Below are 21,562 nucleotides of genomic sequence, written 5' to 3'. Positions count from 1 at the left end.
TTGGTCAGAATTAATGTCATTCAAATCATTTATATTACCCTCAATAAACGAGTCTTCTGAAGCCGGGGTTGCATTGTCCGGGATATCAGGTATGACTTGGGAAACAGTGTCTGCTGACGTGGTTGCGCTAAAAACATCTTGTGTGTTAATTTCATCAGACGAAATAGTAGCGAAAGTGGGTGGGGACAAACAGAGCAAATCCGGTGATTGGCTCAGCCCCAATGACTCCCTCCTTTGCGTATTAATCTTCTGTACAGTCTGAACCAAATAATTGTTCATCTTGTTGTGTTGGACTGTAACAACTTTTTTAGGCATGACTTATCATGTAACCGCAGTTCGTGCAATAAAATAAATGTGGGGACTTCTATAGGCTCAACTTACTTGTACAATGATGTCCGATATGACTCCTGCAGCGTGTATGGCCCTGCCCCTGCCTCTTCCTGCCGATGAGGGCCGTAGAGGGCCCGCCCTTTGCCCGGGCTTCGCCCCGGGCGTCCCGCGAAGCGGGCCTTACGCTGATTTTATGCGCCTCCTGGCGCCGTTGATGCGTGCGTGCTGTGCGCCGCCGCAAGTGCTGCCGGGATTCGTAGTCCCGTTGTGCGGCGGCGCGGGATCTGGCTGGCGATGACTCTTGGCGGTGGCGGCACAACCGTGTGGTCTGTACGGACTCTTGGCGATGGCGGCGTTAAGGTGAGCTCGGTTCCCCCCGCTCCGCCGGCCTTACGCTGATTTTATGCGCCTCCTGGCGCCGTTGATGCGTGCGTGCTGTGCGCCGCCGCAAGTGCTGCCGGGATTCGTAGTCCCGTTGTGCGGCGGCGCGGGATCTGGCTGGCGATGACTCTTGGCGGTGGCGGCACAACCGTGTGGTCTGTACGGACTCTTGGCGATGGCGGCGTTAAGGTGAGCTCGGTTCCCCCCGCTCCGCCGGCCTTACGCTGATTTTATGCGCCTCCTGGCGCCGTTGATGCGTGCGTGCTGTGCGCCGCCGCAAGTGCTGCCGGGATTCGTAGTCCCGTTGTGCGGCGGCGCGGGATCTGGCTGGCGATGACTCGTGGCGGTGGCGGCACAACCGTGTGGTCTGTACGGACTCTTGGCGATGGCGGCGTTAAGGTGAGCTCGGTTCTCCTAGCTGGTAAGATGAAAAGGGGTTAATAACAGGGAAAAATATAACTGTTATGTGGTTATATTGCCTATTATTTTGTCAACATGTTTCGAGGTATCCCCTAACCTCTTCTTCAGGACAGCATGGGATCTAGCCCCACGTGTACCACTCCGTGCAAAAACTTAAATTAAGGTGAAAAATTAGACTAATAACGTGTGCCTATTGAGCACACTTGGTTATATACATACGGTTATTGATGAACACGTAGTATCTGTATTAGAGAAAAAGAAATGCAGGTTAGAAAAATACATCCTGCCTCAATGGGCAGGTGCTGGTATTTGCGTGTTGGCACACTCATCTTGTCAGTGCCTTTCAAAATAAAATAAGAAAGTGATCTAATGTTATTAAAAAGGAACAGTTAGTAGTGCTTGTTTTTATGTTATCATCACACAAATCTCCAGTCTAGAGAAAACGGAACTGGTTACAAAACACCACCTTTTAATAAACCACCACCTTTTAAAAACACTCATCTTCCTGGGCAAGCTTCGTGACAGTAAACACACACTCAACATGTAACGTTGTACAACCATATAGACATATCAGCATGCTTATCTGGTAGCCTAATATGCCCCATGCTCTGTCTGGGTGGAGGGGCCTGTAGGACCCTAAAAATGTGGAGAGAAAAGTGGAAGAAACACCAATCGCATTAGGATTAGAGTATTTTCTCTCTGCTGGATCTGTTTTAAATAACCACCAAATCGGGTTCCTGTTATGAGAGAAAACGAAGTAAATCTTACTGTTCTCGGCATCCCTTAGTCAGTGTGACCTGTAAGTCCCAGGCTCGACAGCATATTAGCGTGTCTCTGCCTCGGTGCTGTTTTTATATACTGTAAATCGCCAAGTCATGTTGGCATTGTTGTTAAAAGACTAGTGCGTGTATGGTTTGAAAACTTGAGTTTGGCACAATGCGCGCGCCATTTTTTGGGATTTGTTATTCCCAAATTGTAACTATTTGGTTATGAGGCTCACTATAGGTGTGAAAAATATTTCTTAATAATCAAAATACTACTCCTAACATTTACCTCATATTTTTGTAAAAACCAGAAACCCCTTGATTAATCAGGAATCGAACCCTCCATGGAGGGTGTTAACGGCGGCCATCTTGGATTGGGCATGTTTTTGGTAGCCCGTGTCTGGCAAATAAAGGTTGATAATTCATATTAAGGGTTGTTAATTAGATAAACAAGTATCCTGATCATATTTTTACTGTAGTGAGTGTTTTTCTTGGGGAAAATACATGACAAATATATTTAACATGATGTATAACATTTACACATACATTTAGGAGTGACACACATAAGAATCTCTAGTAGTTTTGCCCTTCTTTTAGTAAATTCTTAACTTTCTTAGTTATAGTGTCCTCTTTTTTATGTTTTCTAACGGATTGGGCGCGATTCCTACGCTTTTATACCCGGTGTAGCTGGTTTATTACACCACAGTGGATCATATCAGGATTGTGTATACTTGGGTCATCTGAGGAAATGTCCCCAAGGTATACCTTCGTTCAGCCCACTAATGTCTGTGCGTAGTTTAAAAACCCATCTTTGTTCCTTTTCTAGTAAGACCTGTGTCAGGTTATCGCATGGTTTTACATGCTCAAGGACTACCCATTGCATGTCATTAGGGGTATGTTGTGTGTCATTGAAAAGCGCCGTCATCCTGGTGCTTGCACTGTGGCACCGGATGTTACTTCGGTGTTCACAGATTCTTGTGCTTATTTTTCTTGTGGTCATCCCTACATAGTGTAGGTCGCACACGCATGTGATGAGGTATATCACTCCCATAGTGTTACAGGTAGTGAATTTTTACGCAAGTCCCATGTTTTGCCTGTGTTGAAGGACACTCTTTTGGTGGTGGTAGTGAGGTGACAGACACTACAATTGCCACACAGATGGTGGCCGGTTGGTAATGTACTTAATACTTGTTGGTTGGTTTTGATTTGTGGTTTTGGACGAGTGTGTACTAATAGGTCTTTCAGATTTTTAGCCCTTTTATGTGAGAACATTAGTGTCGGTATGTTTAGAGTTCCACTGTTTAGGATCCGCCAATGTTTTTTACTAGTTTTGAGAGGTTGTCTGAAGCTATGTTCAAAGTTGTTATGCATGTTGGTCTTTTATCTTTCTCGTTCTCATTCCTTTCATAGGTTTCAAGCAGGGCATCTCTATGATTGTTTCTTGCTCTTTTCTTTCCCTTTGCAATGGTCTTGGGAGGGTAGTTTCGCACTCGGTTAGCTCCTTTGCTTGTTTGTCATAATCAGATGTTTCTGTACAATTTCTCCTCAATCTGAGAAACTGTCCAAAGGGAAGGATTTCCTTGAGATGGCGTGAGTGGAAGCTCTCATATAGTAGGAGGCAATTCTTAGCGGTAGTTTTAAAATGTGTTGTTGTTTTTAACTTCCCACCTGATGCAAAGATGTTGAGGTCTAAAAATACTAACTCAGACCTACTTTTGGTGTGGGTGAACTTCAGGAAGGGATCCTGTAGGTTTAGCCATTCAATGAAAGTGTTGGCTTCTGTTTCATCGCCATTCCATATTACCAGAATGTCATCAATGTATCTCTTCCATTCTGAAATTTTTCCTCGAAGTGGGTTAAGGTCTGAAAGAATCTTTTGTGCTTTAAGGTGATAGACATACAGACCCACCACACTCGACGCAAAGGTGCTCCCCATGCTAGTACCGTGTTGTTGTTGGAAGAGTAGTTCCTCAAATCGGAAGTAGTTTTCTGTCAGTGCCCATTTGCAGCATTTGCAGGTCATGGACATAGGCACTGATGTCTGATTACCAGGCCTCCGTGCACTCTGAGTCGATAAACTAGCTGCAGCAGTCCAAAACCTTTGGGTATGACCATTAAAAAAAAAAAGAGGTATTTTCTCAGTGACGTTGCTGGCACTTCCTGAAGATCCTAGTGCCTCACAGGCACAAATAAGTCATTTTGAATAAGATGCAGTCCAATACTTGATTGTGCTGGCCTTGATACCACTGCTTGTCAGGGAAGGGCAAATTACACCAGTGTGGTGCTTCACCGCAATGTGTGGATGTGCTGCACTGGGTCTTCTGGAGAGTTAGTCTTTTCCAATGGTCACACCTGTTCTGCAAAAAAATTGATTCTGCCTGGAATGCTTTGTATGTCCTTTGACCCCTGTCAAACCATTTCCTCACTAGTTAAGAAATTCAGAAGCTACTCTAGGGAGGTTGGCATTTAGACAACAGCCTCTCCAGTGACTGATGCAACCACCTAAGTCCATTTGAGTCTGGAACCTGTGTGGCAGACACCATGTAGGGCTTTAAGCGCACCAGACCTCCCAGTCTCCTCACCCAGGGGCAAGAGCCACCAGGGCGCTTTATCTTGCCAATAGTGGTGCACAATCACCACATGGAAGACCAGATCTAGCACTTTCTTCCAGGATGGTGTTGATATTGATATGTGATGTGGAAGTACACCATGATACATGTACATATAATAACAAGGATAAATCTCCGCGTGAACAGGAAAACCCAGACCGGCCCCACAGATAGGCAGCGACTCCACAGTAGTCTCAGGAGATTGGCCCCAAAAATACATGTTTGGCCGGAGGAGTGCTTGTTCCCAAAAACACCAAAAAGTCAGATTCCGCATTAAGTTGGGAACACCCAGCCAGCCATTCGAGCAACATTGACGATCCAACAGTTGTGACAGATGGGCCTTTCAAATCATTGAGCATGGCAATGCCTTACTTTTTCTTTCTGCTCTGCAAATCTTCCTCCTATATCAGAGCGAATTTCAGAAGACCTGTCCATTGTGTTGCAAGAGTGTAAGTGTTACTTTCCTAAGAAGGTATCAAAACAGTGCCACACTTGAAAATAGGAGAGGGTTGGTACACTCACAATTCCTTGTGTAGATGTGTATTTTCATCCTTTGAACTCAGAAAACTTTCCTGCGGACGGGCAAATTCAAAATGCTCAAGTTGGCCAAGATGATGTCTGCCTTGGACCTGAGCAACTGGATGGGGTCCATGTACCTGCATGACGTTTACTTTTGTATACCTGCCCTGCAGTCCCACAGACTTAACCTGTGGTTCAGGATAGGCAAGGAACAATTTCAGTTTGTCATGCTGTCTTTTAGCTCACTTTGCCACTGGATTCAAGCTAGCCTGGCTGATGAGTGCTGTTAGCCCGAAACCGGTCCCATGATGCTTGTTTCCGGTCCTGGAAGGACATGGCTTGGCAGTTCGGGCTGGACTGTTCCCATGAGGCACAGGGTCAAGACTGATTTGCATATAGCTGTGTCTGAACTGGGGTGGCGAAGTGAGCTAAAGAACGATCATGGATTCAACCTGGATCTGTGACTGGCGGTGAGTGTCTGAAAAGTTTCAGCGCTCCGTCCATCATCTCCTTGTGTCTACTTTAGCCTCACCATTGCCATTCGGGTTTACACGAAAGTTATGGTGGTCATCGTTGCTCATTTTCTGAGTTCAGGGATACCAGTTTTCACTTACATTGGTAACTGGCTGTTGAAGACTAGCTTGTCATAGTCATTCGTAGTATACCTCCAGGCGACGGCAAACCTCTTGACTTTCGATTGTTGAGCCTGGACCTCAACAGTCACACCTTGCTCCTTCACAAAAGCTGATATTAATTGGAGCTGTTCTGGATCCAGTACTGTGAAGGACCTTCACTCTGTTGTAATGAGACCAGGACATTTGGGCCTTGATCCCAATATTTCAGCCTTAGCCTTGAATCTCAGTGAGAGCAGTTCTGAGGCTTCTTGGCTTTTTAGCCGCTTGCAACCTCCTTGCCTAGGATAACCTATTAGATAACATAAACATTTTGAATGAGATGATCAGCAGTGGTGGCTATTCAATGGCAGTTGGTCAAGCGGCAGGCCCCTTTGCTCTTTCCCAGCCATAGCTGACAGTGGCGACAAAAGCATCACTGCTGGGTTGAGTTGGTCATCTGAGTAACTAACGCTCAGAGAACATTGGTCTTCAATGGAAGCCCAACTCCATATCAAACGTCTGACCTTACTAACCATTCCCTTAAATTTAGAAGACCTTCCTACCGTCTATCAGAGGCAAGCAGGTGTAGGTTCTCATGGACAACACCACTGCCATGTGGTATTGCAACAAGTAGGCTCTGAAATTGGTTAGAGCATCAGAGCATCTTCCTGTTCGGGAACTACCTAGCAGGGTTTTTCAATTCCAGAGCAGGCTACCTTAGCAGATGTTAACTGGCAAATGACAAATGTCGACTTATTGCGAGGTGGAGCAAGGGATCTGCCGGCATTAGGGAAAACTCTAGCTAAAGTTTTTCACCACCATCGAAAATATTAATTGTCAAAAGTTTCTTGTGCTGGAGTTTACGCGAGAACAAGTTCCAGGTGTAATGGACTCCTGTGCACTTTTCTGCCTCTGCCTCTCCTGCTCCAAGTTCTGAAAAAGATCAGGAACAAACTGGCCCAAGTCATCCTAGTGGTACCTGGAACTTCTGCATCTGTCCTCAGGTTACCACTTCAAGAGGGTCTTCTGTTGCAGTAGTAGAGTAGACTCCTTCACCCAAACCTGTGAAATCTGAACCTCCATGCATGGAGATTATGATGTGGCAGTTAAGTACAGTAGATCTGTAAATGTCATTCTCTCTGCCAGACGCTCTTCCATAAAATCCATATACTCCTGGGGGATGGAGGAAGTTTGTGGCATGGTGTGGTAATCGCAGGGTTGACTTGTTACAATTCAAGCTGTTGGATCTTTTTTGTTTACTTTGTCTTTGGCCCACCAAGGCCTTCTAATAGCAACTGTTAGGCTTTTCCTCTGCTCTACATTGGGAACGTTCACCTATGTCCACTGCTGCTTCACCTCCACTCCAGTAGCGAACACCTCCACAGCATCCGGGACTACGCAGACTTCGCCGACTGAGAACCCACTGCATCAACTCCGTTGCCTCCTGATCAATGCAAAATCCCTCTGCAAACACGACACAGAAGTCTGGTACATCATCTCCACCCTCACCCCCTGATATGACCTTCATTACAGAAATATGGTTCACCTCCACGTCGGCCTCGAACTTAGCCCTGGCAACTCCCAACGCATATAAGATGAAACATCGCAACCACACCAAGAAACACATAGGGAGCATTGCAATCGTACAAAATGACTCCATCACCTATACCATTACCAACGATGTAAAGAATGCTGATCATGGAACATATGAATTTTCAGCTCCACACCGACGATAACACCACCATCAAAGGTTCCCTCGCATACAGACTGACTGGACCATAGACCAGCCTCCGCAGCGCCTTCGCTGAATTCATCATCCGACGCCATCGAATCGGAACTCTACATATTCCTGGGAGACCTCAACTTCCACCATAATGACTCCACTAACGCCAACTACATGGACCTCCTGGAAAGATTGAACAACATTGCCTCAAACAGCTGTTTTCCAACCCCATGCATAAAGCAGTACACACGGTGGACCACATCTTCACGTCCAGCAACAGAATCCGATAAAGTCACACCTCGGAACTCATGTAGTCTAATCACTCCATTGTACACTTCACCCTTGCCGGACCGGCCTGCACTGCCCCCAACCACATCCGCGCCCCCTCTGCAGCTGATCCTAGGTCACTCAACAACAGTGGACCGACGCTTTCAACACCACACAGCCCCATGACACCACAAATTTAGATCAGGCAGTATGGAACTTAAATGACTGGATCTCCAGCGCCGCCGACCAAGTAGCTCCAACCAAAACATTCAAGACACACAGACCCTCAAAACAAGCCACCTGGTACACCCCGGAACTCAGAACATCAAAACGCAGATACCAACAATTGTAAAGAAAATGGCGAACCTGCGGGTACCACAGTGACCAAGTGTCGCAGCTGAAGCCTGAAGCCAGCCTCATCCAAGTGAGTTTCCACGGGATAGAAGATGCTGTTCCCAACTCTTCTAGACATCAACTCCCGGAGGAATAGGTAATAACTCACTCACAGGAAATTGTTCCCCAAAAGTGAGGGGAATAAACCATAGAGTGACCACCACTCTTCCCCTGCTGGAGAAACAGGCAACGTTGTAGTGGGGGACTGGATATACAGAGTGTATCTGAAAATTAAAAATACAAACTGGTCTTACTGGCTATTTTCAAATAACTGATAAGTCTTAGAACATTAATGCGTGTCAAATTCCAATTAAATACAGTCCACTTACCATCTGAAATGTCCCGGTCTCTCATAGAAAATCACAGGGAATAGTTGCACTCACTGAACTGCCTAGTGAGAGAAGTCTGAGATGACTACGGTGAGAAAGAGCACTTAAGGGATTAGGAAATAACATTCACATCCACACACATACAAGGTTGCTGAGGGATTACTGGGTGTTTTAAGAGTGGAAGCCCCAAAGGGGGGGAAAAAGGTGTGAGAGGTAATCTATAGCGCCTTTACTTTATAGGCTTATAGGCTCGAAGATAGAAGTAGAGCGGAGCAACAAAGCTTATAGGCGATAAAAACAAAAGGGATCTCGAGGCGTGGCGCGCTGGCCGGCTCCGAAAGCAAAGGAGCGGAGCAGCAATGCACACGCTTTTAGGCAGAGGGAAAAGTAAGTGCAATGTGGCGCGCTGGCCAGCTCCGATGGGGAAGGAGCAGAGCAGTCGCGCACACGCTGTCAAGCTGGGGAACCAAAGCGAGTGCGGCGTGGCGCGCTTGCCGGCTCTGAAGGGGGAAGTAGCGGAGCAGCAACGCACAAGCTGTCAGGCCAGAGGAGAAAAGCAAATGTAGCGTGGCGCGCTGACCGGCTCTAATGGGGAAGGGGCGGAGCAGTCGTGCACGCGCTGTCAAACTGGGTGGGCTTAAAGAGGAAGGCTGGCGTGGCGCGCTGGCCGGCTCAGATGAAGAAAGAGCGGAGCAGGAACGCAAACGCCAACAAAGATAATCCTCCCTCGGAAGGGAATAAAATTAGCAGCGGGATTCCTCAAGGCGTATCGAGAGAGGGAGTCGATGCCGATTAGCAAGAAGCAATACCACAAGCAACAGGAACTAGGTCAGCACACGGGGGGCGCGTGGTCACTTGTCAGGAACAGTAAGCCAAGCATCGGCTTACGGTGGAGACGGCCTCTTACGTGAGTTAGGGGCCGTCACAAAAGTATATGAAGAGCGGACTAACGGAGTCTTTGCTCATGCATCAATGTTCTACGTTCTATGTACCCCGGCTGTGCTACCTGAAGCTTGACCCCTAACACCAAGCCTCCTTCAAATCAGCCCTCAAAGAATACCACCACTAGATAAAAAACGCAAAAAGAAGGCCCTGCTCCGCCGTATCAAGACGAGCGTCAACCATGCCAAGGAACTCTTAACCATCATCAGAGAGTTCACCTCCCCATCTGCCGACAAAAACTCGATTCCCGCCTCACAGGAACTCAACAACGCCCTCGCTGACCACTTCCACAACAAGATAGCAACCATCTAGAAAAACTTCGATCCCCAGCGCTCCAACCTCCTCAGCATCACATCGAGCAGCACTTACGACCACCTGCTCATCACATGGGATCAACTCAGCATACCAAACACTATTGCTATTATGAACGCTATCCACTCGAGAGCTACTACCAACCCCAGTCCCCACCGTCGTTTCGAACTTGGAAGAGACTAGATTGGCCACCAACTCACCTCGATCCTCAACGCATTGATAACCACAGCCACCTTTCCTGTTGCATGGAAACACGCGAAGGTCAGACCCCTTCTCAAGAAACCCTTTGCAGACCCCAGCAAGCTACAGAACTCTACCACCTTATCTCTGTGCTCCCTTTCCCTGCCCAAGTCCTGGAGAAGGCCATCAAGGTCCAACACCTGGAGAAAAACAGCCTACTCGACCCATCCCAATCAGGCTTTAGAACCAACCACAGCACTAAGACCGCTATGATCACCACGACAGACATCTGCAACCTATTCAACAGAGAAGAATCCGCCTCCCTGATCCTTCTTCACATCTCTGTACTCTTTAACATAGTCTCCCACCACACACTCATCTACCGCCTACTCCAGATCGGCATTACAGATGGATGGCATCCTTTCTCACAGGATGCACCCTGAGAGTCCACCTCCCTCCCTTCACATCACAAACCAATCATTCTATCTGCGGAGTCCCCCAAGGCTCTTCCCTCAGCCCTACCCTCTTCAACATATACATGACACCATTTGCAGACATCGTCCAATCACACAACATCAACATCATCTCCTACACTGACGACACCCAGCTCATCCTCTCTCTCAGCTGACCCTGCCTCGACGAAGATCATCTTCCATAGGTGAATGAAGAATGTCTCAGTCTGAATCATGGACAACTGCCTAAAGCTCAAGAGAGAGAAAACTGAAGTTCTGATCCTCTGCAAACACACTACCCTATAGAACTACTCCTAGTGGCCGTCGGAACTTGGACCTAATCCCCAAGCCAAAAGACCATGCCTGTCTCCTTGACATCATCCTTGACTGAGAACTCTCCATTACATATGTAAGGTCAAGGCCGTCACCTCAGCCTTCTTCAATACGCTCCTCATGCTCCGAAAAATCTTCAAGTGGCTCCCCACCAGTACCAGGAAGACGGTGATGCAGGCCCTCATCACCAGCCGACTGGACTACGGCGGCGCACTCAACAAAGGCACCACTGCCGAACTCATGTAAAGACTCCAGACCATCCAGAACACAGCCGCCAGACTGATCCTCTACCTGCCCAAGATAACCCAGATCATCCAGCACCTCCAAGACCTCCACTGAAGTCCAGTCCAGAAGTGATGCCATTTCAAGCTCCTGACCCACACCCACAAAGACCTCCATGACCAAGGACCCGCCTACATGAACCACCGCCTGCATTTCCATTGACCCCTTTCCCCCCGTAACCTCTGCACACCTCGCCCTCACGCAGATCCCTCGTACACAATACTGCCACGCTGGAGGACGCTCCATCTCCCCGCCTAAGGCTGGAAATCCCTCCCCCTCCACCTCTGTATTGCTCCCTCCCTGACCCACTTCAGAAAGGGGCTCAAGACCTGGCTATTCGACTGAGGCCTTCTGCAAGCGCCTAGATACCCTCTCGGGTGACAAACCGCTCTGAACAAGTACGACCTCATTGATTCTGTATCTGCCGGACCAACTATCCTTGTTTAAATCTCATTTTGGGATGAGGTTTATGAAAGGTTTGACACACATTTCCTCCAAAACTGTTTGTAATGCCACAGTAGGAACTACATTTGATCCTAATGTTTCTCATGTGCATGCCCATTGAGTCAATACATAGCTGTTTACTCCATCTCTTGTCCTTAAAGACGGTCTTCCTCATTGCAATTACTTTTGCTTGTTGTGTGAGTGATTTTCAGGCACTATTGATGCAGAAGCTGTACACAACCTTTTCTTTCAGACAAACTGGTGTTGAGAACTCCACAAGATATCCTGTCTAAAGTTGTGAAGCTTTTCCACGCTGGAAAGGCTATAATTCTTCCTACGTTTTTTGCCACCCCCTCTGCCCCCTAACCCACCCTTTAAAAGAGGAGGAGAGACTTCATCAGCTGGACCCCAATAGGCCTTTACACTTTTAGATTGAACATTCCAATGAACACTTTGTTGACTTTTAGCTGTTTGTAGAGTTTTCTAGTTCAAAGTAAGAGATAGCTGCGCAGAGGAGGACCCTGTCCAGATGGATAATCCTCTGCCTTAAGATCTGCAATGCAGTGGCCAAGGAGCAGCCACTAGAAGGAATTAAAACCCATTCCATTGAGCAAAGTATCCGGCCACTGCATTGGCACACGGAGTTCCAGTCCTTGACATCTGCAGGCTGCGATGTGGGCATTCGTGGATATGTTCATGAAGCACTATTGCCATGACAGACCGCTCTTTAGGGAGGGACATTTCATCTGCTTGGTTTTGCAAGGTTTTTTGATCTGAGGTCACTTCACAGACTCCACATAGGAATGTACTGGTTTGGTATCTATTCCAAGGTGCAGAATCTGTGATTAGAGGTAACATTCAGAAGAGCAAGTTACTTACCATTCTAGTTGATCCTCTATCTCACTGCAGATTCCTCAATGCCCTCCCACCTCCCCAATCTACGGCATGACCTCTTTTTTAACATCTATAAATGTCCCAAGTTATCAATCTGCACACCGCTACTACCAATTGTTCATGCTCCGTATCTTGGGGCGCTGAAAGACGAGCAAGAAGCCGCTGTCAGCGTGGAGGCATAGCACTAATATGTGGCTCCACTCCGTCACTTTAGTGTATTGTAGGGTCAACTCAGGACCTCATTGTGCCACCTACCAGCACTTTGGAGCATTTTTGGAGAAGGTTTGATGGATCCAGTCTACGCTTGGAGTATTGTAAGGTAAGTAATCTGCAGCTAGATCGCATATCCACTCAAAAAGAAGTGTCTCCGAAGTTAAGTATCCTGAGGACGGAATATTTGGTCAAGACAAACCATTTAGGTAGGAAATGATCGATTGAAGGGGATTTATTTTTTGATCATTTAGGTGTTCTATTTTCTTATCTAGATGCCCAGAATACGGAAAGCAGGTTGGCGGACATCCACATTTTTAGTGGATTCTGACATTTAACCTCCAGTTTTAGAATCATTCTAGACCAAGTGCCATAATCTATTAAGCTAAATGGTTGCAGCTGCTACTGATGGGGTAGAACTCTGAAAGCAAGCAAAGTGATTTTTTCATGAGAGCTTAGAATAAATCTTGCTGTGCGCTCCTCTTTTGAACTGAGAAGCCAATAATTGTCTTGAGGCTTAAACTGGTAATCAAATTAATTACATTGATTTGATTGCTAATTTCAATCCTACTCTACTCTTGTTTGGATTGTGGTGATATCCTCTTTCCTCCATCTTTAAGGCTGAGGTCATTCATCACCTTGTACACCCATCCCTCAGTAGTTCCAGTATGTTGAATAGCATCTTAGAGACCTTGATTTGAGTTGTATGTGCATCAAACTAGAATTATTAGTCAATATAGACATTGATTTTTCACAGTGGACAATCCTACCTTTGCTTACCAGCATGCCTTTGATATTTTTTGCCATTTATATTCTCTATTAAGTCGTAATGGCTGGGGCAAATCTTCTATCTGAATAAAAGTACTGTTGGCAAAACTTGAGTCTTCTTTTATTCTACTGAAAGTATAATACCATGTGTTTATGGAATTCATAAATGTAAGATTGTTACAGTTTGAAGGGCTAATTGTTTGGGCATTATGCTATTTGTGGAGCGTTAAAAAGTGAACCAAGAATATCAATTTAACTTGTATATATTTTATTGAATTTATAGGTTGTGTGTATGGTTTCATTGCTGTTTGAAAATTGATTCATTGGACTAGGACTGTTTCTTGTATGTTTTTACAAATGGTTTGTGTATTTAACCAATACCAACAATAAATTACTTACTGATACTTATTCTAAAATAGTATTAGTTTAATGTTAAAATGAGAAATATATGCAAGATTTTAAATGTGATCTTTTATGTAACACGTTAGCGCTGGCAACCAGTTGAGAGGAGTGTGCTGCCTGCTGGATACTGCCATTATTACTTTAATACGGTTCGTGGTTGTTTTAAACAGAACTGCTGGTATAGTCATGTTCCTAAAGAAGAAGATGAAAAGGTATGATTAGTTTCTTAAATTTAAAAGTTTGTAGTTTTTTTTTGCTGATCATTAATACAAATTGTTTCAGAGATTAATGGAATATCTGTTCATTCAGCATACAAGATTGAAAGATTGCTGTTGTCAAGTCTGTTCAGTTATTTAGGGGCTGCTTTTATAAACTTGTATTAATGTTCCCAATGGAGATTCTGGCTTTGGAATATCCTGCCAGAAATTAAAACTTGCTGGGTTGTCTTGTGGTGCAGGGCTATGCCCCATATGTCTCAGGATGTTTCACAGGCTTTGTATAAAATCCAGTGACATTGACAATACTAGAGCATAAGTGTTGCCTGATCAGGTTTTGTTACTTTTTCTACATCTAGGTGTCAGGGCTCCAGAAAAAGTTGTGAACCATGTCAGATCGTTCAAACCATCACTCGGATTCAGATAAATTGCATTTTTCTCAATATTCTAGTCCCATTTTATTCTCACCATGAACTAGTGCTTAGGAATTTCAATCTTATAGCGAGTGCATGAATGTAATGTGGAAGACCGATATCCACAACTACTATATGTGGTGGTGCCTTTTGTTTTGCTAATGATATGTGATGCTTGGGTGGACTTGACCATTTCTAAGCTGAGAATGTCTGTCGTTCAAAGGGTAATCTTAACCCCAAATGGCCGAAGAGCCCCTTTTAATGAGGAATATGGTTGTTATTCTTGACTCCTAGAGATTCCTAAAGGTGGGCCTGGGTCTTAAAAAAACACATAGCAGAATTCCAAGACCAGCGACGGGACCCATTCTTCTAAGTATAGTGGTTCTTTAGGTGGAACAAGGTGGGCTCATTGTCTAGACAATTGTGGCAAGCTAGAGCCCATGCTGATGTTTTTTTGAGTGGTCTTTAGGAACACAGGCCTAGTACATGACCCACTGTTTCTCCAAATAGACTGTCTGAAGAGAATGACAGGCAATGGGTTTTAGGGTCTTTTGCCTTGAAAATGATAAATATTATCAGTAAATTAGCATGATGCTCAATTTTGTTAGGGCATCTAGTACAGAAAGCAGTGGGTTGTTTTCTGGTTTGCCGAGGTGTTGGCAGATTGCATGGAGTTGTTGAAGAACATGGGCCGACTGCGGGACCCCAATTCCTCAATAACTCTGGTCTCTCCTTAGAACTTCTAATATTTATCTGGAAGATTTTCGAATCAGGACAACCTTGGGGTACAACTACTTTTACCTCCGCATCCATTCCATAGGTGCAACCTCAGGCCATTTTTGTCTACTAATGCTACCCCTGAGTTCGAACACGTTGTCTTCATTTAGTCATGACCATACTGTACCTTACTACTTAGCCTCGCTAATCTGACCGCGCTTTAATCAAGGTGCACCCTCAAAACACAACACGCAGGGAGGATCTCTCTGTGGACCCCTGCTCACTGCAACCTCACTGCCAAAACACGTACACTAAGATCTCTCCTCCACGATCACTATTACACATTGCATTATGGACTCCAGACTTAAAATGTATGGCTCTAACAGCCACACAATTATCTACCCGACCAACCTCTTCAAAAATGCGACTAAAACTCTGAAACATAGACTCCTCAAAGCCAACCCAGAAACCCTTATCTGTGACCCAACCCTGTGTCCAAAAAAAAGGTACTATTACGAGTGACCTGATCTTCTACACTAAAAGAAGAGCTCAGTGGCGATTGACGTTCCACTCCCTACTTAGAATCACCACAACCAAAACATTCCCTCACGGTCTCCGACTTTTGGTTACGAAGTCTCCCGCTTTTAGTGCAAATGCCACTATATCCATATACAACAATGGGACTATTCTAATTCAGAGCACAGATCGCAGCCTGGACATTTTTGATGACAGATTTGCACTTTGTGAAAGTTCTTTGGACACTAGCGACTCCACTACTCATTCTGGGTACGGACCTCCCCTTACCCCATCTCAGGAGGTCCTTGATCCCTCGCTAACGGACCACACCCTGATGACTACCTCACCTAACCAGATCAACACACACAGGACCACAGCTCCTTCAACCTCTGGTTCCTCTAACTAGCCCTCCGTTCGACAACCGGACCAGACTTTGGCCGAGAATCATGGTTCATTTGTTATCCCTCGCCTCAACCACCTCGCCGATTCTTCCCCCACCCCATCTAGCCCTGGCCTACATAACTCCCTCACTCGACAGCCGGCTTGCCCACTTTCCAACAGGAACTCACTCAACCTTCCTCCCCTTAACCTCCCTGACATCGGCCACTCTCCAAGCGCGTCGTACATCGAAGAGGGAACTATCCATTAGTGGATCATCCCCCACCGCCCTGTTCTCCGGCCCTTATCTCCCCTCCACCTTACCACTGACCAACACTCCTCCTCCCTCCACGTGACCCATACTCCCTATTCTGATCCGGTTTCTAAGCTCAAGAGAATAAATCATGAGCTTCTTACTCTCAAAACTGTCATCCAAAAACTCATTACGACCTTGATCTCTCTTCCAACATGTCCACATGTGTGATCCCTCTCCTCTCTTCCAATGTGACCTCACATGAGATCCTGCATATGATCGTCCCGAAACCCCTTACCCTGAATTCGATTACCACTCCCTACCCTAACGCCCCTTCTAGACCTCCCAGATCCAAAAATCCATATTCTGATCCTGATATTCTCTCCCTCCTCCTTGAGTACACCCCTCCTCTTTTGGCCATCTCAGTCCCTGCTAGATCCTAACATACTGCCCCACTAAATATCCCTAACTCGACTTTCCCTCTTCATGGTAGGATGGAACCCATCCAAAGCATCACGCCCAACCCCTGTAGGACACCCAGACTCAACGCCAATTCCATAAACATCAATAACCTCTTGCGGATCCCCACTACACAACCCGCGCTCACAGACACCTTGCACAAATCACACCTGAAAAGCATGCTACTTAACTGCAGATCAGTGGTGAAACATGCCACTGACCTTGCTGATCTCATCCTTGCCCAAGATCTGGACCTCCTTATCCTCACAGAAACATGGCTCAACGACTCCTCTAGCCCTATCCTTGACCTATTAGTCCCTCCCAGTCACAACATTATCAAACTCGACCGAGTTAAGAAAACGGGTGATGGCATAGCCTGTATCTTCCGCAACTCTCTCATAGCAAAACAGTCCCCTTCAGCTAATCTCTCATCCTGTGAATACCTGTGCATAGATATTACTAGCACACATAGACCCTTATGCAGCCTTCACATCTTCTACCACCCCCCTGGTGATAACCTCCACCTAATTGAACAAATTATGGAAACCATGTCCTCCAACCTGGGCTGACACTGCCCCCAGATCTTCCTTGGTGACTTAAACCTCCACTGGAATGACCCGCATGATCAAGCGGTTATAACCCTCAAAAACTTCCTGTCCGACCTATCTCTGACCCAATTCTGTGACAGCCCCACACACACCTTGGGTTCGACACTGGATCTCATCATCTCCAACACCAACTCCATTCAGCTCGAATCCATCCTCCCCTGTGACTGGTCTGACCATCATTATATCAACTTCCTGATAATTGAAAGTTGGACCCACAAAAGTGCACAACCACTGAAACTAAAACACTGGAGAAGACCACTCCACAACACAAGCGTTAATGAGCTCATTGAGCGATGCAATTACTCCCTTTCGCCGCCTGCAAACATGAACGATGTTCACGACCTTACCCATCACTATAACAACGCCATCTGCTATCTGCTTTGAATGATACGGCCTCTCTTTGACTAAAAAGAATCCCCATTAAAGACTCCAAATCTTGGTTCAATGACAGACTAAATGCAGACCGACGCAGTCTAAGTCTAGCTGAACGCAAGTGGAGAGCCACTTCTCCACTGATCTGATAAAAACTTTAAGATTCGAAAGAAGTCGTTACACCAAACTCATTAGAACAGCAAAAGCCAACTTCTTTAAACAGAAACTTGATAAAAGCCAAAAATCGCCCGAAATGTCTTTTTGAGCTCATTAAATCACAGTCCAACAACACCTCTACACCAGCTCAGCACCTCTCTGGCCCGCAACCAAACTGCGATGCGGTTGCTGAATTCTTCCTCAAAGACGAACAAAATCTAATCAGATCGAAGGTCTGCTGCGCTCATTCTCTCGTCCTCTCCTGTCTCCTCTGCCTCCACACCCCTGCCCTCGCCTCTTGGTCTCTCCCTCAAAAACAATGCTTCTTGGAGTCAATTCACTCCCCTCAATGACGTTACCATCCTCAATATTCTCTCGACCCTGAAACCCTCAAATCACTTCAGTGACCCCCTGCCCCCCAACTTCTTTAAAGAAATGAGATGTTCTTTAGCACCACTCTGGGCCAAGATCATCAACGCCTCACTTCAAGATGAGATCCCGGACTGCTTGAAGGTGCGCCTAGTGCTCCCTATCCTCAAAAAACCCTTGGCTGACTGACCCTGTCGACCTGAACAACTACATCAATCACAAACATACCCACTCTGGCAAAACTCCTAGAGAAATGTGTTCATGAACAACTACGCAAACACATTGAGCAATTCCAGCTTCTCGACCTATTCCAATCCGGCTTCCGCACTGGCCCCAGCACCGAAACGGCCATCACTCACATAGGGGACGATGCTCTCACTTTACTTGACCAAAATGAAGCCTGCCTTTTAATTCTGCTCGATCTCTCTTCTGCTTTTAACACTGTCAAACATGACAATCTACTCTACCTCTCGGAATGCAGGATGGGGCTCTCAGGCACGGTCCTTAAATGGGTTTCCTCTTTCCTCAACAACAGAACACAGAGTTAAATCCAACCAGTCTCTCTCCAACCTTAGATCCTGCACACTGGGTGTTCCCCAAGGATCCTCCCTTTCACCCACACTCTTTAACCTTTTCTTGGAACCACTGACTGTAATTCTTAAATCCTCCACCATCCAATATCACGTGTGCTGACGACACCCAACTCTACATGAAACTCTCCTCCCCCGAAGACATCAAATCAATGGCACCTTGGTCAAAACCCTCAATTGGCTAACCTCCAACCATCTTAAATTAAACACCCTCAAGACGTAATTCCTCCTCATTGCACCTGCTAGGCAGACCCCCACTGTGGTGAAATTTCTCGGTAACCTCACCGCCCTCAACTGCACACCTCACATCATTAACTCCACTAAATCACTGGGAGTTTAACACGCAAGACCACATCAGATCATCGCCTTCAAAAGGGAAGTGAAAGCGCTACTAATGGACAATGCGTTGATCTAGATACTGTGCTCCTCTTGCCTCTTACTTACTGTATACATTTCGTTGGTGGCGACCCAATGTCGCCTGTCATATGGTTTAGTTTGATCTTGATGTATATTGCCCGATCGGGTGTCCACCTTAATCTCATCTTGACCCTGTTGTATATTGTCCCAATGTTACCCTGATTTTTCTCCCCTTGCTATTTTCTGTTGTCTACCTAAAACGTGTGTAAAGCGCTCTGATACCCACCTGGGTCATGTTCACGTTATACAAAACTTTAAATAAATAAAATAAAACATCATGGAACCTGCTTCAGAAATTCAGAGGCTGTTACATACACAATACCGGACGCATTTTGCAGATATCGCTCAAAAAAGATTGAATTAATCTGCAACAACTGGTGTTGTGCATCTTTTAGGAACATTGAATCTGGTTTGGTGACTGAATTTAAAGCAGCATTTTGAGTGATTCTGTCATTTTTTTTCATTCTCAGTTCACAAGTCTTTTTGGGCACTTTCCGATCGTTATACTTCTAATCGGCTGCAGTATCATCTTTCTTGTGTTTTGCCAAAGACCTCAACAACATAGAGTACCCATATCCAGCTGAACAAACTCCAGCATGCTACATGGGACATGCTTGACTGTCTGAATTCGGCGAGCTCTGGATGCTTTCATTTCCCAAAATGAATGCTACACAAGTAAAAGTTCTGGTTTATGAACTGTCCAACTGACATCCTCTTGGGCTTGCATCTGGAGCAGCCCTCAGTGGCTTATCTTGATATAGAAATTATCCTACAACCTCTACATGAGACCTAGAAATGCTGCTGAATGATGCACCTGTCCCTTCTACAGGATGCTACCTAAGACAGAGCGGTATCACCAGTGGCACTTTTCGACGCTGCTCTTGATGAATAGTTTGACTCATTGTTATGCTTCCAGCTCCTCTGGAGTGGACCCGCAACCAACATAGAGTTCTTCAGATGAGCAACCAAGTGCTTGTCAGTCTAATACACCAACTGTCTGCCATGAACATGTGCTGTATGGGTTTCGCAAAGATCCCACTTGCGCTTCATGTGCACCCGACAATGTTGACATGTCTTCTGGTTGTGAGTGAACTTAATAAATAAGATGACCAACTAATTACGACCTGTATCCGTCATATGTACCACAAAGCCTGTACGAATTGAGAGCTGAAAAAGTATTTTTTCCTCTTTTCAGTAGACAATAGATTTCTTGCTTTTTATAGTGCCTATTTTTTTATCGAGCCTAATTATATCATCACTCTGTTTATTCACCGCCACACACAAAATGCTGTAGATAGATTATGAAATATGATTGTCATTTGATTAGGTGTAACTGTGCAAGGCTTACAAATTGACATGCTTCGCTATGTGAACTATAAACTATCATGTATGTATATTGCATATAAATCGTTTAAAGCCTGTATCTTATTCTAAATAATTGTAAATGGTAACGACAAGAGCATGGATTTCTCTACACATTAGTCTAATTCCTATTGGTTAGACCCGCCCCCAATGACACCATATCCAGACATACAAGGCAGGGATGACATAGAGTCCCTAAAGTCCGACTTCATCTTATGTAGGCCTAGACTCCATCTTGGTCCATGGAGGTCGCCATGTTTCTAAACTTAGACAATGAAAGTCACCATGCTCCCTCATTTTTGCAGCTTATTTATCTTTTTCATGCCTGACGCAAATGTTGACAGACTTTATCCTTCTAGGAACTGTGATAGTGTCAAGTTCTTGGCAACATTCTTCTGGGTTAAATGTCTACTGCTTACTGTGTCAAGGTTAAATAACGATACATACAGACATATAACCAAAATAATGTAGCCTGAATTGCCATATATGTTCTTAATGAAACGTCTGGGATGCATACCTTGATGCACTTGTGTTACAAATTCCAATTTCTGATAAGATTTAGTATATAAGAATTGCCACTTGATCACTTGTTAGGAGAGGCCTTTCTTCCAGATTATCAACAGAGAGTCTGCTAGAGACGGTCTCACCTGCTGCCAGCACAGTTCGCAGATCTACATCTCATCTGAAGCCGATAAAGCCTAGCCCCGGAGGAAGACTGCTGACTGCTACTACAGTGGGTGTGTGCCCTTCACAGGGATCCTTGTCTTAGCGTCTCCGCTGATAAAGACAGTATTTGCTGTCAGCGAGGTGTGCTGTGCGTCTTTTCTCTCTAAGCAACTCTAGACTGCAAGTTGGTCTCCTTCCATGCTCTTTTAGTATAGCACATAGAAGTAGGCTTTAGGGTGTTAGGTTCTAAATGACATTTTAACAATGCTGGAAAAATTCATTTTATTCTAGTTATTCATAACGTGTCTTGTTGCTGTTTTAATATTCGGTGTGCTGAGAGAGGCTGTTTCTGTAGTAAAATAAATACTTTAAACTTAAGTGTGCATTCTTCTTAGTACAGTTTGTGTGATACTGTGAATAACTAAATATGGTTTGTTGCTATTTCCACAATGTTCTTGATTGCTTTTTGGGATTGTTAGTAACCTAAAAGAAGTACTTTTATG

At 45.3% G+C, this 21,562-nt stretch overlaps 1 protein-coding gene across 3 annotated transcripts in view; it reads left to right on the top strand.

The window, feature by feature from the left end:
- Positions 1 to 21,562, top strand: part of TOPAZ1 (testis and ovary specific TOPAZ 1) — a 1,878,688-nt gene that overhangs the window by 797,109 nt on the left and 1,060,017 nt on the right. For all 3 annotated transcript variants that reach the window (XM_085630596.1, XM_085630595.1, XM_085630594.1), the window contains exon 8: positions 13,655 to 13,780. In XM_085630596.1, coding sequence (XP_085486722.1) covers positions 13,655 to 13,780 — 126 coding nt within the window. The remainder of the gene's footprint in view (positions 1 to 13,654; positions 13,781 to 21,562) is intronic.

Source organism: Triturus cristatus, chromosome 10 (genome assembly GCF_964204655.1).
Source record: "Triturus cristatus chromosome 10, aTriCri1.1, whole genome shotgun sequence".
NCBI lineage: Eukaryota > Metazoa > Chordata > Amphibia > Caudata > Salamandridae > Triturus > Triturus cristatus.
Note: the sequence above shows the minus strand (reverse complement) of the source record. Positions and strands in the feature narration are given on the sequence as shown.